This window comes from Cyprinus carpio, chromosome B14, assembly GCF_018340385.1.
Source record: "Cyprinus carpio isolate SPL01 chromosome B14, ASM1834038v1, whole genome shotgun sequence".
Taxonomy (NCBI): Eukaryota; Metazoa; Chordata; class Actinopteri; order Cypriniformes; family Cyprinidae; genus Cyprinus; species Cyprinus carpio.
The window spans coordinates 20,854,553-20,879,245 of NC_056610.1; the positions used below are offsets into that span (position 1 = coordinate 20,854,553).

The window sequence follows — 24,693 nt, forward strand, 5'->3', positions numbered from 1 at the left end:
TGTTTCAAACGTAATAAACACTTTTCTCTACTGAAGCAATTCCGGTGGATGACGTAATACGTCAGCTTTGGGTAAATAGTGACGAAAGGGACTCAGAGAACAAATTAAAACTCGGGTCGTAAATTAGAAGTACAAACCGAGGCTGTTTTTTTCTTTCTTCTCCATGTGTGTAGTGAAGATCCTGTTGTGAACAACAATGACGTAGTCCGTTTGCAGCCCAATGTGACTGTTTGTCTACTATTATTTTGGATTTGAGGAAATAATGTTGTAAATAATGTCAATTTTTTATGTATATCATGAGCCGAGGGGATTCATTCGAGTTTTTGTTGTCTGCTTTTTTGACTCTCAAAGTGACGGTGCCCATTGACTTGCATATTATGAATTACAAAGGAGCATGGGTTCAGTTTTTTTTAGTGTTCTAAAGAATGTCATATTCATCTTGGATGGTCTGGGAGTGAGAAAATTAACAGCAGGTTTTAATTTTTGGGTAAACTATTCTTATAAATTTGAGTTATCTGGATTGGGATTATGGGGCAAATACTGCAAATAGCTGCAGTCCAGCAGAGGGCGTTAGAGGATCGCAGGACGGGGCTCACAGACTGACTATAAAGGGGGCGTGTGCAGATGGGTTGGGAAATTCCTCTTTTCTCACAGAGAATGGAGCTGACTGAGTTTCAACGGGACAGACAGTGGACGAAGAGCTCCTGTGCAGTTCTCAGGCCTCCTGAGCAGCAAAAACAGCTCCGTGTGCCCTGCTGGAACTCTCCACTTCAGACATCATGAAGCTCTGGCTCTTCTTCACACTGGCACTGCTCTGGCTGGAGGTCCAAAATGGTGAGCAGATCTTTCTCTTATTTTATTTTTTTCTGCCTTGTTATTATAACTTCAAATCATGAAGAAAGTCAAAAATGGACTTTCTATTGCTTGAAAAGGAAATAAATGAATGTGTATGGTGTGCCAGTGGTGACAATGGTGCCAAGGAAACCAAATTCCAGAGCAGAAAGGGGAGGAGAGATCAAATCAGGGCATAACTTAAACTAAACTTAAAATTAAACAGCACAGAAAAAACAAAATAAAAAAAATCAAAAACCTAACAATCCAAACAATTCAACTAAAATTTTCTATGATTTTTGTTTTTAGTTCAAACAAATCAAAAGGAATCAAAAGATCTGTATACAGTTTTCCTTGCATGTGTCAGAATGAATTTAAAAGGAATTTATGATTCAATGAACCTCAGTACTGATCAGTTTTGTAGGCTTTTGCACAGAGAACAAGAACGGCATACTTCCAGCATTTCTGTTTGCACAGCTGTAAGCTGAAGAATATAGAGCAGATTTCCAGATGGCAGAAACCTCTTACGCTTGCACTCTCTCTCTCCTTATTTTTTTTTTTTTTTTTTGGCTTGGTCATAGGAGTTATCAAGTGTCACAAAGAGAGAAATGAAACACATACACTGTATTATGTTGATTGCCTACTAGCAGTGAATAAATTAATGTTACTGCTCTTTAGAAGTTCCCCATGTAAAATTTGCCAGTCACATCCAAATGCTGAAACAACATGCTGTTGACTAGGAAAACTGTGTTTTGGTTTACCCAGGTGTGTGTCAGCAGGTCAAGCATAAGAAAGAGGCTGGCAAGAACCGCAATAGACAAGGAAGAAAGAGGGTGAAGGTTCGCTACCCCAAAGTAAAAGAAAAGGAGACAGGAAGCAAGGGCCAGCAAGGCTCTCTTCTCACCCAGGTCCTCGATAAAGGCCATTTTCTCAGACTGGGTGAGAGCCTTTCCTTGAATCCTGGGAAAACAATGGAACTGAGATGCAAAGGGACTAATATTGGTTGGGCATATCCCTCTTATCTGGACACCTTCAATGAAAACCGCCTCAGGTATTCTTCTTTCTTATTTTATTTATGTTAGAATCATAAATCTAACACATTAATATACCAGGAGTATTTTCAGTTTGGAATACTAGTGTTTCAAAGTTGCATAATTACACTATATGTGAATAAATACAAGTTTCGGTTACACTTTATTTTAAGGTGTCCTTGTTACAGTGTAATTATACATTTAAGTACTTCTGAATATTAATTAACTATATGTACTTACTTTATGGTTAGGGTTAGGATAAGGGATTGGCTTAGGGTTAATTGCATGCAATTATGCATAATGTTTTGTTATTATAATGGTAAATACGTGTAACATGCAACAAGGACACCTTAAAATAAATTGTTACCCAAAATTCTATTTTAATGTAAATAAATAGATAAATTTAAAAAATTGCATTTAAACATTTGGCAGTCTGATAAGGAATCAAATGTGAAAAATTTTGAGTATTTAATTCAGTGGTCAACTGTAATAACTTCAGGAAGGTCATGTATTCACTGTTAGAAATAAATTCAATATATAATATTAACTTTAAAATTCATTTATGTATTTTATATTTTAAATTCAAATATTATTTTATTATCAATGAGATGTTATTATAGTTTCTGAATTAATTATTATTATTTTTATTTTCTGTTTTCATTTTAATTTTAGCATTTTAGTAGGTTTGTGTTTACGTTTATATATATATATATATATATATATATATATACACCACACACACACACACACACACACACACACACACACACATATATATATATATATATATATATATATATATATATATATTTTAGTACAAGTTGAACTAAAAGAAAATGAGAAATGTTCCCTTGGCAAGTAGCTAAAACAAAATCTTATTTAAGCTTTATATTATTTTAAGTTTTGTAATTTTATTTAAAGTGCTGGACTTTTTAAATGATTTTAGTTATAGTTAACCCACTCACTTCAAAAGTGGACACTGCAAAAATAACATTTAAGAGACATCAAGACATCAAACTGAAATGATTTCTAAACTGAAATCAACTAAACTGAATGAATATGCTTTCCTTTATGGATAAAATATGATTTTTCTGAAGAAAATTGTCAGAAACAAATATTTATCATCAGTGGACATAAAACGTAACCTACATTTGTAGAATGAATCATACATTCCATAGTATATATAAGCCTATTATATACTGCAGAAACAATACAAGTAGTATGATATTAGTATGCATAGCCAAGGTCTAGACTCGATTGACTGTGTTGTTCCAGCATCAAGCAGCATGAGCGGTACAGTCAGCTGATTCTGTCGTCTCCCTCTGCTGCTGATACGGGGGAGTACAGCTGCTGGGTGGTGCTCTGTGACGGACAAGAATGTACAAAGGATGGAGAAAGCACCTCTGCTACCTACATATACCACAAACACACATCAACCAACAACATAACAACCACGCCACCTTCAAACTCCAAAGACATTCTTACTATTCTCTTTGTATCTAGACAAAGATGAGCTGTTCGTCCCCTCTGCCATCCATTTTGAGATCATCTACCTGCGCCCTGACAAGCCTGCCACTGTCCCGTGCCGGGTGACAAACCCCAAAATCAAAGTCTCGCTGCATAGGGAAGTTCCTGCAGAAGAAATTGCTTTGAATGGGACCCAGATCTCTTACAATCCCATGAAAGGCTTCATCATCCAAAACCCCAGTCCTGAACAAAAAGGCGCTTATTACTGCAAGGCCAACAGCACCACGAAAACCACTCCACAAATATCAACAAAATACCAGCTGCTGTATGTGGAAGGTAAGAGGAGAGCATAATAGTGTTAGCAAACACATTTTACATAGTGTTTTTGTCAAAGATGCATTTTTGTTTTGCCATTTTTCTCCTCGTAGTGCCAAGTGGCCCCCCTTTTGTGACTATTGAGGCTTCTTCGAACGTAGTGAGTGGTGGAGAGATCTTCAATGTTACATGCACAGTTCTGGGTGACCCTGAGATGAATTTTTCCTTAAGAAAAATATTTACTGCAAATATTATCACCACATAAATTTTATTCTCTTTTAGAAAAGGTGATTTGGTCAAGATTTGCTCATCTGAGGGTCTGATTCAGGATGATTGGGACAACAATATTTGAGTTTTTCAGTATTATGCTACTTTTTGGATGCTACAGCTTTGCTCATAACAAATATAAAGAGATACACTATTGATCAAAAGTTTAGAGCAATTATGATTTTTTTATATTTTTGAAAGACATCTCTTATGTTCACCAAGGCTGCATTTATTTGAACGAAAATACATTAAGAACAGTAATACTGTGAGATATTATTACAATGATTTGGTGCTCATCTGTTAAGGGTTCATATTGTCAGCACTAAACAGTTTTTCTGCTTAATTTAGCTTTTTGTGGAAACATTTATTCAGGATTCTTTGAAGAACAGGTTCAAAAGAACAGTTATTTGTAATATACATTATAAATGTCTTTACTGTACCTTTTGATCAATTTAATGCATCTTTGCTGAAAATATATATTTTAATTAACTTTATTTGAATGGTAGTGTTTCCACAAAAATATTAAGCAGTGCTATTATTTTCAACATTTATAATAAGAATATTATTTCTTGAGCAGCAAATCAGTTTATTACAATGATTTTTGAAGGATCTTGTGATGCTGAAAATTCAGTTTTGCCATCACAGGAATAACTTGCATTTAAAATATATTCAAATAGACATAGTTGTTTTAAATTGTAACAATAATTCACAATATTCCTATTTTGGCTGCATTTTTGATCAAATGCAGCCTGCCTTAGCATAAGAGGCTTCTTTCAAAAACATAAAAAATATAAATTATTCCTAATGTTTGGTAGGTAATATAGATTCAGATAAATATGTGTTAATGTGACGTGTGTGTTTCTCAGGGTCAGAGGCCGGTGAGCATTCATGAATCTTGGCGACTGATAAACCGTGGAGTGGGACACACAACACGCATCTCCCAGAGTGTCATGATAGTGGATGATGTTGAAACGATTGACTATGGAAAGTACATCTGCACCACCAAAAATAAGCATGGAGAGACACTGGTGGCCACAACGGTAAAGTCACATGAATAAGAAGAACATAAAGATTATATTATTGAGCTGAGCTGGACTCCATTCAAACTTCAGGCTTTGTGCTGCTTAATGAAATCATTATGAAAAACATGCATTCTATATAGGACTTAGAAAATAAAAAAAACTTTTTAAATTGAGACTCAGTGATGAAGCAAGTTAATGCAAGCTTCACGTTCAATGGTAAATCAACAGCATACTTAATACAGTTTGTGATGCACCATTGTCTTTGAAATAGTGTTTTTAAAACATGCTAACCTATAATACTCAGAATGGTAGGTGTTATGTTTTATATGCATGAAATATGTCTGAGGAGCGTGAAGGCTTTGTGCTCTGCTCTAATGGACTCCATATGTGGAATGTGCAGTGGGAGCCCAGTGCTTATTTTGGTTCAGTGCGACATATTTAAAGTATGTTTCTCCTCCTCTCACAGAGATTTACATAATACAATCAAAACAAAAACAAAAAAAAGCTACAATAGAATTCACTACACAAAAAAAAAAAAACAAGAGATCAGAGTCAAACTACAAGCCTATTGATGGAGTTTTAAATGCTGCCATAGACTTCCATCCTGAACATGATTAAAAGGAATGTGAAAACCAACAGGTTCCTGCACACTTTCACTGCTTGGCTCCTTAAAGGGAAAGTGCTCTCAAAAATGAGAATTCTGTCTTCATTTATTCACCCTTACAAACTGTTCCAAAACTTTATTACTTTATTTTTTAAACTTAAAAAATTAAAAAAAATATAAGAAAACAGACAACCACACATTCACTATATGGGCAAAAAAATGGTAAAAAAAAAATACAATAGAGGATCGACAGGAACTGAAACAGTTACCAACATTCTTTGTGTTCTACAGAATTTCATGCAGGTTTGGAATGACATGAGAGTGAGACTAGATTGTTAATGACTCATTTTATTTTTAGGTGGACTAGCAGTTTAATTACATGTTATAAACACAGGGCGACAATTACACACAGATTAATTTAATTCTTTATTAATTGCATATTTTCATGAGTTTCAGTTTCACACCAACATTCACACAAACAGCTTAGCAATACATACCATCATAAAAAAAAAAAAAGTTCTTCTTTTGCTATTTAACTTCTTTGTAAATAGCTTAAATAAAAATCCACAGTAGAGTTTCACACACAGGGGGGCTCTTGATGACACCACGAAACATGCTCCGTCATTACATTGGTCTCATGATCAGAAATAAATATAGAAACAAGGACAAACAAACACTCAAATCCACCCTAGGGCTCAATCATACAGAATAATATACAAAACCCGTATTCAAGAAAGTCATTAAAAATTTCAGATTCCCAATAGTGTATGCCTTCAGTCACAGTGCTGCCCAATGACATGCCATTTCCATATCAAGCACATTATACCACTGCATCTCTGATTGCCAAGATACGAGGAAAAGGGATAATTCAACCCTTAAACAGGCATTAATCAAAACATTCAAGACTTTTAATCAATTCATTCTGCATCAATCACTGTATTGCATCTCTCCTATGCATATGAGAGTGATATGGAGAGCATATATGTGATGAAACATGCATCATGATCTGAGTAAAGCTCAACTTTTTGCAGTTCTTAATGTGTGATTTAAAACAAATACCATTTACAAAATCAAAAATGATATAAACCAAAATGTTGCATAAGGTTTTGAGAACACCTGGTTGAGATCAGTGAATATTTCCATTTGAGTAAATAGTAACAGTCAGTTTATGGCTTGAGTTGATCTATGAAGTGTCTCTTTAGAAAAATTCATCTGGGGTCTGAGGTCCTGCATAAAATAAAGGGAAACCAAACGCTACACGAGCAGCAGCATCTGGGTTATGTCCACTGGCCAGCTGGCATTTGGGCATTCATCCCAGAGCAAAGATACATTTGGGTATATACAGGTACACTTAAAGGCAAATGCCCAAAAAATTTAATAAAATGTCAGACGCCCCTGTAAAGGATTCAAAAGTCAGTAACCTATTAAAAAAAAAAAAAAAAAAAAAAAAATTAAAAGAAAAAGTCAGGAAGCTTCAGGGAACAAAGCAATCTAGGAGAGGAAACAAAACCCCCTACCTTTGAGAAAAACCTTCTACAAGCCCTGAGATATTTCTTTTTTCCTCCATAGTCTGACGTGAAAGGCAAAATACGAGGGTAACCTCATTGGTAAGTGCTTCTGTGCAATCTAGTCTTCAGTTTGTTTTTTTTAATCTGTACAAGAGTCAACAAAGTCAATTCCATATTGAGAGCCATTGACATGGTCCAGACCAGATTCAGCATGCAGGAAGCGCTCCCTCATAAATGAAAGAGCTTCCTGGAAGCTGAAGGCCATTGTTATCTGGGTGAGACGGGAGGGCTGGAGAACACTGTCCCAGAGTTCCGCGGTGACTGGAGATTCAAGGACGGGGAAGGAGACACCTTGCGGGAGCTGCTCAGATCACCGTTGTGGAGCTTCCAGAGCAGCTCTTCATTCTCCATAGACAGGCGTTTGTTCACTTTGGACTCCTTCTGGAGGGTTTCCTGCAAAGCCGCCTGCTCTGTGGACAGTTGTCTGCAACGGAACAAGGCAGCTCTGGTAAACCTGATTAAAGTAGTCACTATTACTGCACAAGATGAAAGAGCAGAAGGTCTCTCAGCACAAAGCTTTGCTGCAATGAAAACACACCATTCTTACCACGAAAAGAGCACAAACAGTAATCAAAGCAATTAAAGTCTCAAAGCATAGCCAGAAGCAATTTTGTAGAATGTCCTATACCACATGCAAATACTGTAAAACTACAAAAAAGACTTTGGTTTGCTAACTGAATGAAGCCCACTGGGAAAGCACCCAAATGTCAGAAGCTAGACAGGTGGATTAAGTCAAATAATTTCTAAAAACCCAAGAGTATCACGTTTATAAACACAAACTTGTGGTATGCTACCTTGACAAAGCAGCATGTCTGTCCATTCTGGCTTTAAGGTCCTCGTTTTCCTGTTGTAGTTTCTTAAGACATTCATCCAGCTTCACATTCCTCTCCATCTAAAAATAAAATAAAATCTTAGAGTTTCTCCAGCACATATATTGTAGGAGCGTCAGATTTATGTTCATCTGTTTACTGTGATTAGAATGTAGATGCTTTATGCACAACAGATAACTGAGCTCACCAGTTTGTCTATCTGCAAGAGTTTCTTGTCCTGTTCATGGATCTGTTTGTTTTTGATGTCCAGCACTACTTTAAGGCTTTCAAGCTCCTGCTCCAGATAAAGAGTATGGGAGTCCTTAAACATAAGAAAATAAGAAAGAGATATCAGGAATATATACTGGCTTTCCTAAACTGGATCATTAAGATCCAGTAAAATAATAGAATAAAATAAAAGTCTCAAATTCAGGTTTCCACATTTGGTATTATTCTAATTTTACCCAAAAGGATGTTACGGTCTCTAATAAAGACTTCTCCTGTGGTGTATGAATATATACAATGTTGGGCGTTTGTTGATGAACAAACTAAACCAATGTGAGAATGTGAAAAGTGTGTTTTAAGAGCATTTAGATAAAAGCATCTGCTAAATGCATAAATGTAAGAAACTTTTTACTTTTTCTAAAGTCGAAAGTGTCCATAGTTGAAGAAACCCTGATATATTAACTTTCCCTGTGCTGGATTGTCACACTATTTATAGGACAGGGTCTTTATCTAAATGCCCTCGCATGCATTTTCAGAATGTTGAGTGTTCCCTAATCAACCCAAACCTGAAAGAAAAGACCAATAAAAAAATAACATTCCAGTTAAAGCAGAGATGCACTACTAAAAACAGAGATGCATTACTATCAACAGCACTGGCTAAGTCTGCTTGATAACACAGATGTTTGGGAGCTATACAGGAGTGATAACATACCTGTGTTTTCTCAGCCAGGTCCATCCTTCTCTTCACCTCTGCATCCAGCTTTTCTTTGAGGTTGTTATTCTCTGTTATGAGCTCCTGAATTCTATTCTGTTTGAGGAAAAATGCACTGATATGAAAATGTTTGTTACATTTTGACAGGGCAAAATACAAGAAAGGAAAGGTGAGCAGGAAACACGGATGTTGTGTGGAGAATTTTAGCTCTTGGTCACTGCCTTACAGATAACGTGTCCTCTGATTCCTTCAGTGTTGCATTGAAAGCCTGCATTTCCTTTTCATGGGACTGTCTGAGTTCTGAGAAAGTCAAGACAGAGCAGAATATATCAGAGCATGAGAGGTAATATTGGTGTACTTTTGTTGAATTTGTGTGTGTATTATGAGGAGTCTCCATAGACATGATATTTTATCTACTGTACAAACGTTATATTTTATCCATTAACACTACTCCTAAACCTAACAGACATCATTTGGTATAATTTATAAACAATTTTCCTAATACAGACTTCAACTTTTTCCCCATAAACGTCCAACATTTTCAGGTAAATAGAGACAACTACATAGGGATATTAAATAGTTTAACCTAACATATACATATATTTTTTAACTTTTATTTACTTTAATACAATTTTCACAAATGAGGACGTTCCCAAAAGGTTTAGAGAGATTGTCATGTTTAGCTTACTTCTGGAAACAAATTTGTCCCCAAAACATGGTTCAGTAGTAGACACACACACACACACACATTTTAAAGAGAGAAAAAGACCATATTAGACAAAAACAAAGCCCAATATGATTTACCTTTGAAAGTCTGTTCAAACTGTAGTTTAAGGCCATCCACCTCCTCCATATGGCTTACTTCCAGTTCCTTCTTCAAAGCCTCATGTTTTTCTCGCAACTCTTTTAGCTAGACAAGTACAAATAAATAACTTAATTTAGAAAAAGTCTTATTGGTTTGTTTTGTGAATAAATGATGAGGAAGTCAGATACCATATGTTCAAACAACTAAAAGGTCAAGGCTCATATGCCAATGTACAAGAAAAACAAAAACTATGAAACCACTCTACATAGTTCTGAGAAAGTGATCATGTTTAAGTATTAATTTGACAGTTTAAAGGGGTCATGAAATGAGAAACCAAATTTGCCTTGATCTTTTGGAATATAAGAGGTCTTTGTACCAATAAAACGTCCTGCAAGTTTCATAGCTTAAGACGTCCTCCCCATTATAAACGAGCCATTTATTTAATCAAGCTCTAAATACACCTCGTTCTGGATCCATGGTAAGGAAGTGACGTCACGGTGCGAAGTGACGTTCCAACCATTTGCATATGACCGCCTCCAGCACAAGACAACTACGCTCATTTTCGTATCGTTGTCGCGCCGCGCGCCTCACAAGTGTTCAGTCAACGGACAGCGAGTGGGTCTGTGTACAGAAAAATACAATGCCACGCAGATGTGCTCAAACATATAAGGTTTTATCATTGCAAGAGCCATCGCTTCGAATGCATCACCCGCTACTAAACAGTTACGCTCAATCCACAAATGTTCTGGCTGGGGGTGTTTAATAATTGATCCATATGCACTGTCGTTAGCCAATCATAACAGTGGGCGTTAACACTGAACTCTTAAAGGAGAAACAAAAAAACAAAAAACAGACTTTAATAAAAAAATCAAAAAAAAAAAAATAAATAAAAAAAAAAATGTCATAATTCACTACATTTTTAAAGTTTTTTTTTTTTTAAAAAACTATAGTAATACTATAATTGTACCTATGGGACCATAATAATAAAATAAAAAAACCCATGTCATGACCCCTTTAAGACATCTGAAATAATCTATCCAACAAAAAGTGTGTAAGGACACTGGAGAACAAATGAAAAAAGGCCCAGTGTCTTCCACACCTGCTGCTCCATCTGAGCTTTGCACTTGTCAGCCTCCTCCTGGTAAGTCTGATGGACCTTCTCCCACTCAGTGGAGTAAAAGGTCTTCAGTCTCTCCTCGAGGTCAGCAAGGTCCAAGTGGTGCTGCTCCTGGACCTTCTGTAGAACTCCATCAAAAGCAGCACGCAGCTCCTCCTTCTCCTGCTCCAGACGCTCACAGGATGAGCAGAGCTCACTGAGGAAAAGATCCAATCGGAGAAGTTAGAAGATCAATTAAGTGATTAATTCAGTTAACAAAATCAAGCCGTAAAGCACCATTTAAAAATATTCCATATTTACACACAATACAACAGCAACCCACAAAAAACAAAAAGAGTAGGACATCTGATATGAAAATTTAGATATGCTATATGCAGACAGCAGTGGGATAACCAGAGCAAATGTTGAAAGGCCAACATGTCCATTTGCTGCTTTGACATCAGGCCCTGCCGACACTCGATGCTATGATTCAATACTCAAGTATTCTGCATGAGTCCCAGTTGTCTCTACGGTTATGGTATCTCCAGCAGTTCTGTAAATAATGTGTCAACTGTTACAAGGAACATGTCAAATTACAACTAAGGGTAGGTTCAGCAAAAGGAACACTAATCCACAGAGCCATAATGAACAGGAGTTTCCCAACCACTCACTAGGCTTTCTCAATCAGAACTGTGTCACAGATACGGTCCCTGTGAGCATTAGCCACCTCTGCTCTTATAGAAAGAAACAGATGGCACTTCACTGCTCTGCACAGAACTGCTGTGGTTTTCACACAAAGTAGCAAGCTGAATCCTGCAGCTGCTCCGGTCTTTGTAGTGTACAAGTTTGTTACATGGAGTAACAGGCTATCCAAATACCACCATATAAATATATAAATAATTAGGAGGCACAAATCAGAAATGTCAGGGTTATCTGTATGGATCTCTTTATTTATATCATTACCTTTATATTAATAAAATAAATATATCTATATATCTGAATTGATGTTTATGCATCTAAAATTATTTATTTCAATATTAAATACACATGCATTTTTTTTTAAATATCTTTATTAATATTATTTTTTTTAGATTTAAATATATTAATAATTAGGAGGCACAAATCAGAAATGTCAGGGTGATACAAAAGTCAGAGGCACAAATCAGAAATGTCAGGGTAATACAAAAGTCATCATATCACAATGAAAAAAATAAAAAATAAATTAAATAATGGAATGAAAATAAAAGATTATGCCAAACTACTTTAGGTTTTATTATTGAATAAAAATTAAAGATGCTTCAGTGTTTATTGATACTTGAAAAACTTAAAACTGCCAAATCCAAGAGATCTGGCATAACCAACAAAGTCATGTGATGCAACGAGCACGCAAAGGCCAGTAAGTCTCTTTATAAGACTTATTTGTCCCTGGCCCAGGCCACTATAATGAAATAACAGCAGAAATCCAGGCAGCTGTTTCAAACAGAGCTTACCAGTCCACTCACTTTATGAGGCTAATGTGATGCTCATATTTGTGTGAAAACACTCAGTGAGTGCTGGGAACAAACTTATGTCTAACTTCTATATAACAGCTTAATTACACCAGATTGTTCGGCTAATCTTATCTGTTTACTGGCGCATCAGTAGGCATTTCTGAACCTCATCTATTATCAAAGGTCAAAAGCATGTCAGCAAAATAAATTACTTGAATGAGTCACAACACAAGAACGGCTGTTGTTCTCCAGGAGGAACACTTAGGTTCACATCCCTTACTGGCACTGCAATCTAATCATCTATATTCTGAGATGAAAACCACAGATTGTTCCCCTTTAAAAGAGAGTCTTAAAATAAGTTACAATCATAATCATTATAAAGCTGTTGTTAGGGGTTAAATGAGAACAGTATCTATTGACCCTGCTGTACAAGAAACAGTAAACAGAGCTAAACCATGATCAGATCCACTCAGAGAAGATGAGCCAGACCCAGAGCTCACTAATGGCTTGATGTATTTCATGAATCTGCAGTGTAATTCGATTATAGGTTATATTTATGATGCAAAGCACAGCTGAAGTCCTATAAATAATCCAAATAATGCAAACAAGAGGAAAAACAGACAGTTAAGGAGGAGGAGGATCCTTTTTCTTTTCCACAGAAGAAAAAAAGAAAGGAGACACACAGGTCATGACTCGACAGTCAGCAAAAATGACTGCGCATATGCATCCAAACAGTATATTTAGGTTATTACAGAAAGCTCTTGGCAGAAGAAAGCTTGTCAAATGTGCTGTTTATGTACATGCACTGTTTGTATCCAATCTCTTACCAAAATGGAAAATTAAACTGTACATTTAAAAGTCCGGTTTGAATGTGCCTCAAATAAATCACGTGACATCGTCTAGACATGTTTATTCCGTAAACAGATGTTTTTACATTAAAACTATTCACTAAATGACACAAAAGGCAACTTAAGTTAACATTCTGCACAGAGAAGTTAATAAAGGCACATGCCAAATAGCAAGCTAAATTAATTGGACACAGTTCTAGCAGGTTTTGTGTGAAGACAGCACTCGGTTCATTGGAAGAGAGCAGTTGTCCTGTGTTAAAAGACACTTTTGTTTTATAAGGGAATTCTGGGTGCGTGCCAAAAAACATGGCACGCTGCAGTATTCACAGTGACATCACTCGCTTTATGCTTGGTTGAAAGCTGAAAACAAAGCTGTCTGTGGGTAATATTGCTGATATTTTCCTGCAGCTATATTATTGACTTCAGGAGGTGGTCTGAAGAATTCTTATAGGGGTCAGGAGCCCTGGAATGTGCTAATACGCTTAAGCATAGATTATAATAATAAAGAGTAATCATGTGCCAGACTTATACATTTGTAAAGTGTAAAAATATAAATAAATTTTACTGATTAGCAAAAATAGATTAACCCTGCTCAGATGATACCGTATATCAGTAAAGAAAGAACATAAATCAAATAACCATACCTCTCATGCTAAACACTTTCTAATATTAAAAAAAATTATCCATGACAAATCAATGCATCAGACGTCTCATGGGAAACACTGACTGGTACTAAATTCATTTCTCCATGTTACTTTGCCCATTAGACTGTGAGGGACATCAGACTTCTCCGACCTTGTCGACAGACACTATCATGACCTACACATTCCAGGACGGCTCACCCTTTCTGCTTTCAGTATGTGCTTTCTGGAGGTGTGTCTCCTAAATGAGCCCAATGGGAGGGGAGAGCTCTTCCAACAGGACCAATAAAACAAACAGACTATCCTCTTTATCTACAAACACATGGTAATTCATGTACTAGTAGGCACACTCAGTTGTAGGCAAATTCAAACATAGTACCAGTGTACACTGGACACATTATATTTCTTATGTTCTAAGTGGACAAGCTTAAATGCATTTTTCTAAAATAACTTAATGGGTAAATAGGACAGAATACCAAACTTAACAAGCACCTAGTAAACAGTACCATTCAAAAGTTTGGGGTTGATACGATTTTTTAAAGATTTTCTAATGCTCACAATGCCCACAATTACTACATTTAAAATATAATAAATGAATACATTAAAAGCAGCAATACTGTGAAATATTAATACCTTTTAAAAAGCTATTAATTCCTGTGCTGACGAAGCTGAATTTTCAGCATCATTAATCCAGGCTTCAGTGTCACATGATCTTTCAGAAATCATTCTAATATGCCTATTTGCTGCTCAAGAAACAATTATTATTATTATTATTATTAAATCAATGCTAAAACCAGTTGTGTTGCTTATTTTTTTTGTGGATTTTTTTCAGGATTCTTTGATGAATAGAAAATTCAAAAGAACAGCATTTATTTGATACAGAAATCTTTTGTAATTATAAATGTAGTTACTGAAACTTTTGTATATACTATTGAAAAAAAAGAGTAATAAAAGCATCCCAAGAAGCACTACATGAATTTGGACAAGAAGCTTAGATTGTAAAACATTTGAATGGTAGTGTCCATAGGACCTCAAAAACAAAAAAGAAAAACAAACACAAAACTAAATAAATTAATGTGCAAAAGAAAAATATAACATCATTTACCCAAATAACAATAACCTTTTTTTGGTCACATATTTGCATTTTTGTAGTTTTTTACCACTACTCTATTACTACTTTTATTGTAAAATGCAGAGAAAAGCACAGAAATGGTAGATGTGTCCAAACTTTTGACAGATTCTGACAGAGGCCATCACACGGTAGCGTGAGAGGTCATGGTAGTCTGCATGTTATGGCAAACAACACACCTACCGCTCATCCCAATGATTACCTTGTGACCAGCAATCCAAATATTACATTAATTACAAACAGCTTCATTTTGGCAGCTCTTTTCATTCTTTCCGCAGACAGTGAAAGCCAAGCACTCTACAATGACTCACACACACACACTTACCCAGCTCCTCACGCAAGGTGACCAGCTCCTGAGACAGCTCCCTGCGCTGCTTCATCATCTCCTCATGCTGCAGGAAAACAGAAGGAAAACCAGTTCAACGTTTCTCAATGCATCATATTACTCAAACACAATATGCCAAAAAAAATGTCACAATAGAGCAGGGCAGTGCCAAGTGAAATCTAATGTCATGATGAACAACTCTGAAATTCCTTCGGCAGACATGAATTATGCATTAGGTTTTCCCTTCGAAGGGTGACTGTCAACCACAGGAGTGGATGGATTGGAGTTATAGTTCAGTTTTGAATGTGCTTGATTGTCATGATAAATAACTGTATTAGTAAAGCAGCCCAGAAGCGTTCAAAGAAAACAGGCTTTCCTGAAAAAAATAAAAATCAAAACAAAAAATTATAGAAAAGACATAACATCACCTCAACACCAACTCGAGCACCCAACACACAACCCATCTTTGTTTTATAACCACTAACAAAGACATCTCTCCAAATATTTAATTGAAAAAACAAGCATATGAATGACATCAACAACTGAATGCAGAGCAATGAAATCAGCAGTGTCTCTCTCTCTCCCTACCACTGTCTCTCATTTAAGGGGGAGGACATCCAGCGGCACAGCTGCAGTGCTGTCAGCCTCCCCAACCAACACAAAGACGCTTCAAAAACCGCGTGCTGCCGCCCTGACCTGCCCCTTCCCCCGAGATCAATGCAAACACTTGCAGAGTGACATTTACTCTACAGCTATGAACTCATCCTTGTATATTCATTAGAATAAATCAAACAGTGAAACAAATCAGATTTAAGAATACCACAAACTAATCATACAGAACTGACATGCTTTACATAGGCATCCACAGTTATCCCATTCAAATGCCAATCTGTCCTGCCCTGCACCCTGCGGAGAGGATAATGTCTTTACCCTGTGTCCAGCGCAGGGAGCGTTAAGGCACACTTTGCTGCCGGAGCAGCCCATGATCCCGTCTCTGTGACTTCAGTCCAGAATGCAGGACGGCAGCAGCCCAGATGCATAAACCTCTGCCACCTCTACCTCCTCTCTCTGCCGTCTCGCTCAACATTGGAGGGACTAGTGGAAAAAGCTCATTGGCTCTCACCTCCTCCAACCGCTTGCCTTCTCAGTGGTGAAAGGATACCGTAATATATCTAAGAGAAGGGCAATGGAGGGAGGTGGCTATGTTGTGCCTGGTAGGCTGCTACATAAATGCTGCAATTTAGGACAACCACAGTAAGTAGAGCAAAGAGAGCAGACAAAAAATGCAATGTCTGACAGTTGGATGATTGAGTGGCACTTAATGAAATGGTGCGTGTTACAGGAGAAGTGTGCAGTGACCTTCCCACAGGACATGAGAGGACAGAGGAGGACAGCGGTCTTTCTTGGTTTCCTCCTCAGAATTTTCTAACTGAAAGCAGTGCAGGATACAATTTAACATTCATATTTATTATTAAGTTAACAACTGGACAACACACAAAACTACAGGGATGTCACTTTTAATTCGTCTCTAATTAATCAAGGCTGTCAGATTAAAATTTGGAGGTCCATATCAAGTTTGTAGTTATTGTACACCGAATAAGTGCTGCAAAAAACTACAACAATAATAAAATTAATTTATTTTTTGTATTACTATTAAAATACATCATCATCATCATCATCATATTAAACAATGGTAATAGAAATAATGATAAAATAGGTCCTAATAATGTTATCCATTATTTTCCATTTCATACAAAAATAATAGTATTTTATGGTAATAATAAAATTAAACCATAAAATAGTTACTTTAATTAATAATAAAAAACAATTCTTTTCAACAATCAAAAATGATGAAAATTATAATATTAAATAATAATAATAATAATAATAATGATGATAATGATAATAGTAACTATTTTATTGTTATTTATTAGGATTAAAAATACAACAACTTTCTGTATGCAGTAGAAAAAAAATGACTATTATAATAACTAATAATAATAACAGTAGCCTTTTATTGTTTATTAATTATTATATACTATTTTTTTCTATATGCAGTAGAAAATAATGGATTGTTATAACATAACAAAAAGTTACTATTAATGTTTATAACAATCCATTATTTTCTACTGCACACAGAAAAAAGTATTTAATAACAATAATAACTAATAAATAATAATAATAATAAATAATAATAATAATAAATAATAATAATAAAAATGCTATTATTTAAAAATTATTATTATTAATGTTATTATAACAGTCCATTGTTTTCTACTGCATATAGAAAGTTGTATTTTTAATCATAATAAATAAAATAGTTACCATTATCAATACCATTATTATTAAAATACTAAAATACTATCTTTATTCAGTAGAAAACAATTGAATTAGAAAACAATTAAATAATACACAATACAAAAAAATTAACCATTTTATTATTATCATCATTAAAATCTAATAAATAATATTATATTTTTGTATGAAATAGAAAATAATGGATAACATTATTAGGACCTATATTTATCATTATTACTAATAACAATGATAATTATCATAATTATTGAATGATGTTTTTAATATAAAAATATGATTATAATGTTGAATGCTGTTTTGAAGAAATAGTAACCTTTTTATTCATTTCTATATACACAATAGAAAATAATGGATTAATATTTTTAATATAAACATTTTTATAACAACACCACCATTTCTGTTTTTAGATTACAGGTTTATTTTTGTACTATAAATAAACAAATGTGTGTATATATATATATAGTATATATTATATATATATATAGTATATATATATATATATATATATTATATATAATATATATATAAATATATATGGTATCCATATATAGTATTATAGATATATATATATATATATAACAGCCTTAAAAATAAAAAGGGGTCATGATGCAAAAAAAAATTCAGTTATAATTAAATAATGTTGGACAGTTTGGTGAGGCAAATCAATACTAAATACAATCTTAACTAATGCATTTAGAATCATGTGATCACACCAAGAACTTGAGTGGGAAAATATTAAAAACACATTCATTTATCATTATCAACTATGGCAATTAATGTTACTGCTTCAGGGAAAGCATGTGTGGCCTCTTGTAGTGAAATTATGGCAATGCACACAGTGTGCTGACAGCTCAGTGCAAACAAAGGATATGAAGCAGCCCCCAGCAGCTTCTGACCATATCAAGGCAGCAGCTGGTACACTCTCACACAGACATGCTGAAGCCCAACCTCCTAATGAATGCTTAACAGATTCCTATACAAGACATTGCTCAAACACTACATTTACTTTCATGCTCTATATATCTGATTTTTGTCATGAAATTATGTTGTATCACCCAGTTTTCAGATTCATAAATCTGTTGACAATCAATATTGAACACTGAATTTTCGAAAGCAGCACATATCGAAATTGTGGCTCAGACATTTAAAACACACTGAATAAGAACCACCTACAAGAAAAAAAAATGAAGATGGCCTGAAATAGAACATCCCATTTATAAATTACCTCTGCTCAAATAAATAACTGTGGACCTAGGACCTTAAAGGTATAATTAAATATAATTTCTTGTCCACAATCTACAGTACAAAGAGAAGCTTAATTAATAAGTTGGTCTTGGTCCAGATTCTGCAGGAGCAGCCAATATGCACCCCAGACTTTAACCTGTCAGGTTCAGCTCAAACAAACTGCACTTCTTCCCGTCTTTTGTGCAATATGCACCCCAGGACCATAACAAACCAAACTCCAGCTCAAACAAACTCCATTTTTCCACCCGTCTTTGTCCTTTTCTCACCATTAACTTTAACCATGTAAAGCCAACCGGCCTTTATATTGCCATTTTAATATATTGAGTATTTTGTTAACAAGGGGGACAAAATTCTAAAATTAGCAAATCTAATTGGGTCCTTACATGTAACCTGATTTTTATGGAGAGATTACATGTAACCTGATTTTTAATAGATACATCTAGGGTGGAAAGTAAATTACAAAAGATAAATATATTTTATAAGAGATTATAATCTGAAATATCACAATAATTTTTGGTGCCTTGGTGCACATAAGATGATTTTCAAAAACCATGAAAAAAAAATTACTATTAAATGTTGTTAATAAAAATGTGAAATAAGTAATTGCACAGACAAAACTTTGGAGGGTTATTTAAAAAACATTGCATATTGAATGGATTTGAGAAACATCTTTGGTGGGTTGATTTTTAAAGTAGTAAAGTTTTAAAGAACATAACCTATAAAAGACAGTACAACACAGAACACTAAAAAAGTAAAAATTTAAATAAAAACAAAAAGAACATCACTAGAACAAACAGAGAGCAGAAGGGAGTAGCACAACATTACCTGACTGCAAACACACCCAACGAGACTACAAACCAATACAATCAGTGCTGGGTGGTCAGAACCCAACTTGATATCTAAACCTAACCAAAGAAATCTAATCCTAACTTGACAACTGATCAAAGACACCATCTTCATGTATTATTCATGTCTGCTGTATAGCAGAATGATTCATCATGAACTTAAGCAATGTAATCTCATAACAGGCCTACTCACCCCAGCACATAGATGCTTTATGACCACAGCAACAGCCTCGAACCTGCGGTTGTTGGATCGGAAGAGCTCTCCAGCTGCTGGAATGGTCTGGTTCTTCTTCTCACACAGAGCCTTGTAGTACTCGAATTTCTGGACTTGCTTTCTGGCGGTACCAGATCTGGTTGCCCATTTGTCGGGGGCTGCTGGTTTCGGGAACTCGTCCTTGACTTGTCAACTGTAAGAGAATATGTATTGAGTGTTGAGACAACATTCAGCATTATTTTCTTCAAAGTGCTTCTCCAGTCCAATTAACATACATCAAACCAAACCACATAAGATAATTAAACAAAAAATCCAAGAGACGATCCAAAAACAGATTCAACCCTTCACCAAATGCAATGCTGAATGAGATAACAGCTCACCCCATCACTAAATAATATCTCCCCCTCTGTAGATCAGGCCATCAGAGACCTCTTATTTTAGCAGGGCTATGCCACAGTGGTTTTCATTTACATCAGCTCATAAATATAACACCCAGACATAATCAGGGCACAAATCCCTCTAAAAAAAAAGCCTCACTACTAGAGGAAGGTTACCTGAAGTAAGCCATTGGCATTTAAATGGCACTATATGAAGCCGTAAAACCCCTGTGAGGTATATACAGCTTTTATAGGAACATTTTTCCAATGCCAACACCTAAAGTCTTCATGTTGTTAATCCAGTGTGTCCTAGCAGAGTTATTACATAACAGTTTGGTGTTAGCAGCCTAGGATATTTCTGAAATACCAACTTTAATAAGGCAGGGGCGGGACAACAAACCCCATGAAGCCTTTCTCCTCTAATGTCAATCCAACAGCAACTGATTTACAGCACTAAATTTACATCTGCAAAGACATTAAGGTGCCAAAGAAAATTATTTAAAGAATAAAATATTAAATATTATAATAATATATATCTAATATTTATATTATTTACATATAATAATAACAACAACAACAACAACAACAATGCATTTTATCACGCTCTTTTCTTAACCAAAAGTGTTAATGTAAATATAATATGCATAACATGTATTATAAAATATGTACATATTTATATAAAATAAACTGAAAAAAAGAAAATACAAAATGTGTCAAAACTACTACCTGAACTATTTAAATTCTGGTTTCTAGAAGGCAAAAAAGGAGGGAGAAACACTTTCAGAGGGAAAAAAAAAATGTTTAGCACTGATTCATGATTTTCAGCATATATCATGCCTTAAGAATGCAGGGGGAAGAAGAAAAAAAAAAAAAAACAATACTTGAAGGTTAAATACCATTTATGCACACTGTTTCAGCAGTGCAAGTTGGTCCATTTTGCACAACTTTAAATGCTATGAAAACTAATGTGAATATGCATACTTTTAATCATACAACTATCCACCTTCTAAATTAATGCAAGCAGGGATTCACAATAGTCCTTTTAGAGTCTGTTTTCTAAGGTCACAAAATGTGCATTGTTTAACGCTACTAGGAAACAGACCATATAGGTCTTTTGAGAAACAACTAAGCAATAAGAATGGAAACATTGACCATTTTGGAACTTGATCCAAATGTCAATAAAAGATTTCCAACAGACATTGTCTAGAATGCTGAAATTTTCAGCTGAAAAAAAAATCATTCCTTTCCAACAACATATTAATCCTTCAAAACAAACATCAAAACTGCTCTACTACAAGACAAAAACTCAAACAGCTACAAGTCTGTTAGTTCACAGTACCCACCTATAAAGTAAATAAAGCGGTTTAGCTTGGATTGAAGGAACTGGAAATATTAGTCCTTTTTAAAAACTTGTCTATACTGACTAATGAGGCTATATTATGAACACATCTACTGTGCTTGACCTCTGTTTGTGCAGACCAGTCTCTCCTGTAATGATATTTAATAAGCTAATGAAATGTAATCCAGACTGGCTTTTTAGAAAAATTTTATGTGGCAGACATTAAACTAAGACATTATACAAAAAAGGCAATTAAAAACAAATCAGAAATACAACATTAATCAGGAACTCTGAATAACCTCTGAATACTTTGGCCTTGCTACCATGATTCCAGAGGTCCTAAATTTAATTTTGTTGTTTTTCATATTCCATTCTCTTAAAAACTAGCAGTGCATTTTTAAAGGCAAAAATGTAGGTCGTCGTCTTGGTGTGGCACATTAGAAATCATGTTAGCCAACACATTAAAAATGCAGTATAATTCAAACCATAAGGTGTCACTGCTAGGCAAACATCTGTGTGGCTCCCTCTGCTGGAAAACTCACATAAGAGTAGACTGAAGGTACATTAAAGTGCAAGCACAGAATAGTAACTCTTAATAATATAAGTTATGCAGATTAAAAAAAAAAAGGATAGGATAAGCAGAAAAACAAAGCAGTTACACCAATTTCAGGCTAGCCGATATATACTGACAGAGAATGTAACTAGATAAAAAGATTCCAAATCATCGTAAAGGTCAGAGGTACTATTGAAGGTAATGCATGCAGAAACAGATTTAACCATCAATCAGGTTATCATTAATGCTATAATTGGAGCTTATATGCATTTATTTTTAGAGTGATATTTCAACAGGTGAAACCTTAGCCAAATACTTACTGAGATCAAATATAGTCCTCGGTGATGTTACGAACATGGAATAAATAGTTGTTTCCTTATTTATTAGAGTCCTTATTTGGCCAGACACTATAAAAAGAAGAGTTACTGCCACAAACATGTCTACTTCATCCCTACGATGGGAATTCACCTTGTCAAAATATTTACAAGATATTACATTCAACCTAATATCCAGGCCAAATTAACCTCTGAGCATTTGAAAACAGGTAAATTAAGTTTTTAGACCTGTGAACCAACTTGCTTGAATAGAGGAATAAGGTAAATATGAACTTACTGTATCTACTGACTTGGTAGGTGATTACCATAACCCAAATTGTGGCACAAATATACATGTTATTTGCAAAAAGATCCCAGGCTCTATTTGCGGCTAGCAAGAAGATGCCTACTGGCCACGTACACATATCAAATACTCTTTGGCAGATAGAGAAAAGCGGAGTCTAAAGATAGAATCAACACCACATGAGCGAAGACAGCACCTTGCGAGCTGTACAGAAACACTCTGAAACGTCTGTGCAGAATGAAGGAAAAGCCACAACAACAGCGTTTTCTGACGAACAGACCTGCCTGAAACACCACAGTGCTCTTGCATCCTGACAGCAGCTGGAGGCTTCTGAGCAATCCCTTCGCTGTCAGCCTCATGTGGATTGAAAATGAAAATTTGGGAGAGAAAATCATCTTGCCAAAAAAAAAAAACAACAACCCCACACAAGCAAAACAAAAAAAAAAACCACATCTACCAAACAAATCTAAAGCAAAAAAAATATATAGATAATTACATCTGCCAAACAAATGGCAAAGATTGTGATGAAGAAAGGAGGGAGAAAACATCCATGTCTCCCGTCACACTTTAACAAAAACAAATGAACTGAAGCAGACTGGATTAAAGAGGGACAGGAGCCCCAGAGACAAATGAGGCAGAGAAGGCGGCATCCTCCAGTTTTAGCTCTCATCCACTGACACTCAGCATCTCTCACTCTCCACTGGGTGTTACGGAGGTGCAAGATGCTGGGTAAACGGAAGGAAGAAGAGAGTGAAGGGAGGGCGCTGGGAGGAGTAAGCAGCAGAGCGTGAGTGGGTGGGTGGTTCACTCTCTCACAGCTTTCTCCCATATTCACACACCGGGGAGGGTTAAAAATGGCAGGAGAGAAAGTAACAGCTTACAGCAAGATATGAACCCTGATCAAGTCATCAAATCAAGAAAATTAAAAAATATATATATATATATTTTTAAAAAAAGTTAAATATTAAAATAAATTTATTAAAAATAAATTATAATAATAATAATAATAAAAAAAATAAAACCCCAAACATTTAATTTGTCCTGAGGTGTACATTGCATTTAAACCTCTCAAATAAGACCCACAACAAGGCCAGAGAACAGATTTCTTTGTGGTCACAAACAGTCAACCGCAAAAAATGTCTAACACACGCCTATGATGCCAGCAAGAATGCAGAAAACAAAGTATGCAGCCCATGGAAGACATAATTTTATGTTTGAAATGTTATTGTGTTTATGTGGGGCTGCTGACAGCAGCAGACAATGCACATAAAAACATTTCAAGAAACATCACAAAATCTATAAACAAAAATCATAAAATAAGCTTATGAAATACAAGGCTTTCACATGAATATGTAATTTCACAAATTCTAAAACAAAGAGTGGGGTCTAAAAGACTGGGGTTAAAGGTTGAAGTAAACATGATTCTACTTTACTATTTTTGATGGTTCTATTTATCTTATCTAATTTAATAAAATATCGATTTTCATTCATTAAAATTCCAAATTATTAAGTTAATTAATTTCATTAAATAAAAAAAAATAAAAAATAAAAAGATTAATGTGTGGACTCAGAGTTATGGTATAGTGGCTTATATTATATGGCACAAATCTGAATTGAGCAATTATTAAGAGTAAAATAAACCTAACTATTGAATCCATTTACTATATAAAAGCAATTCAAAGTGATTCTGTCCAAAGGTGTAGGAAAATATCATTATTTATAGTACACTTTCTCTGGAACAAAACATTCTCATAGATCAGTGTGATGGCAGAGTCCAGTCTAACAGACTTGAAGGCATGCTGCATGCATACACCCAAGACTTAATCCCTGAGAGGAATGCAATCGCCATTCTTAATTACAGTACTTATGGGTGGTAAGAAAGCACACATTACATGTGCCAGGCTGACAGAGGCCGGCTGAGACAAGACAGAGACTGTGTCAGCTGTGTTAAGGACTTGGCTGGGATAAAATATCCTGCATTGCTGAGAGGGTTTCACAGAG

General features: G+C 35.2%; 2 protein-coding genes across 2 annotated transcripts; one reads left to right on the forward strand and one right to left on the reverse strand.

The window, feature by feature from the left end:
* Positions 1-131: 131 nt before the first annotated feature.
* pdgfrl (platelet-derived growth factor receptor-like) lies at positions 132-5,232 on the forward strand. Its single transcript, XM_042738536.1, is given in 6 exon segments — positions 132-834; positions 1,597-1,882; positions 3,138-3,282; positions 3,359-3,665; positions 3,758-3,939; positions 4,742-5,232. Coding segments are annotated over 6 exon segments (1,203 nt in total). The 5' UTR covers positions 132-779; the 3' UTR covers positions 4,970-5,232.
* A 1,712-nt stretch (positions 5,233-6,944) lies between these two features.
* On the reverse strand, positions 6,945-23,096 carry LOC109103558 (microtubule associated scaffold protein 1). Its single transcript, XM_042738538.1, is given in 12 exon segments — positions 6,945-7,529; positions 7,900-7,997; positions 8,123-8,236; positions 8,852-8,947; positions 9,078-9,151; positions 9,656-9,761; positions 10,756-10,965; positions 14,643-14,647; positions 15,186-15,252; positions 19,785-19,909; positions 19,912-19,998; positions 22,973-23,096. Coding segments are annotated over 12 exon segments (1,314 nt in total). The 5' UTR covers positions 23,088-23,096; the 3' UTR covers positions 6,945-7,312.
* Between the last annotated feature and the right edge of the window lie 1,597 nt (positions 23,097-24,693).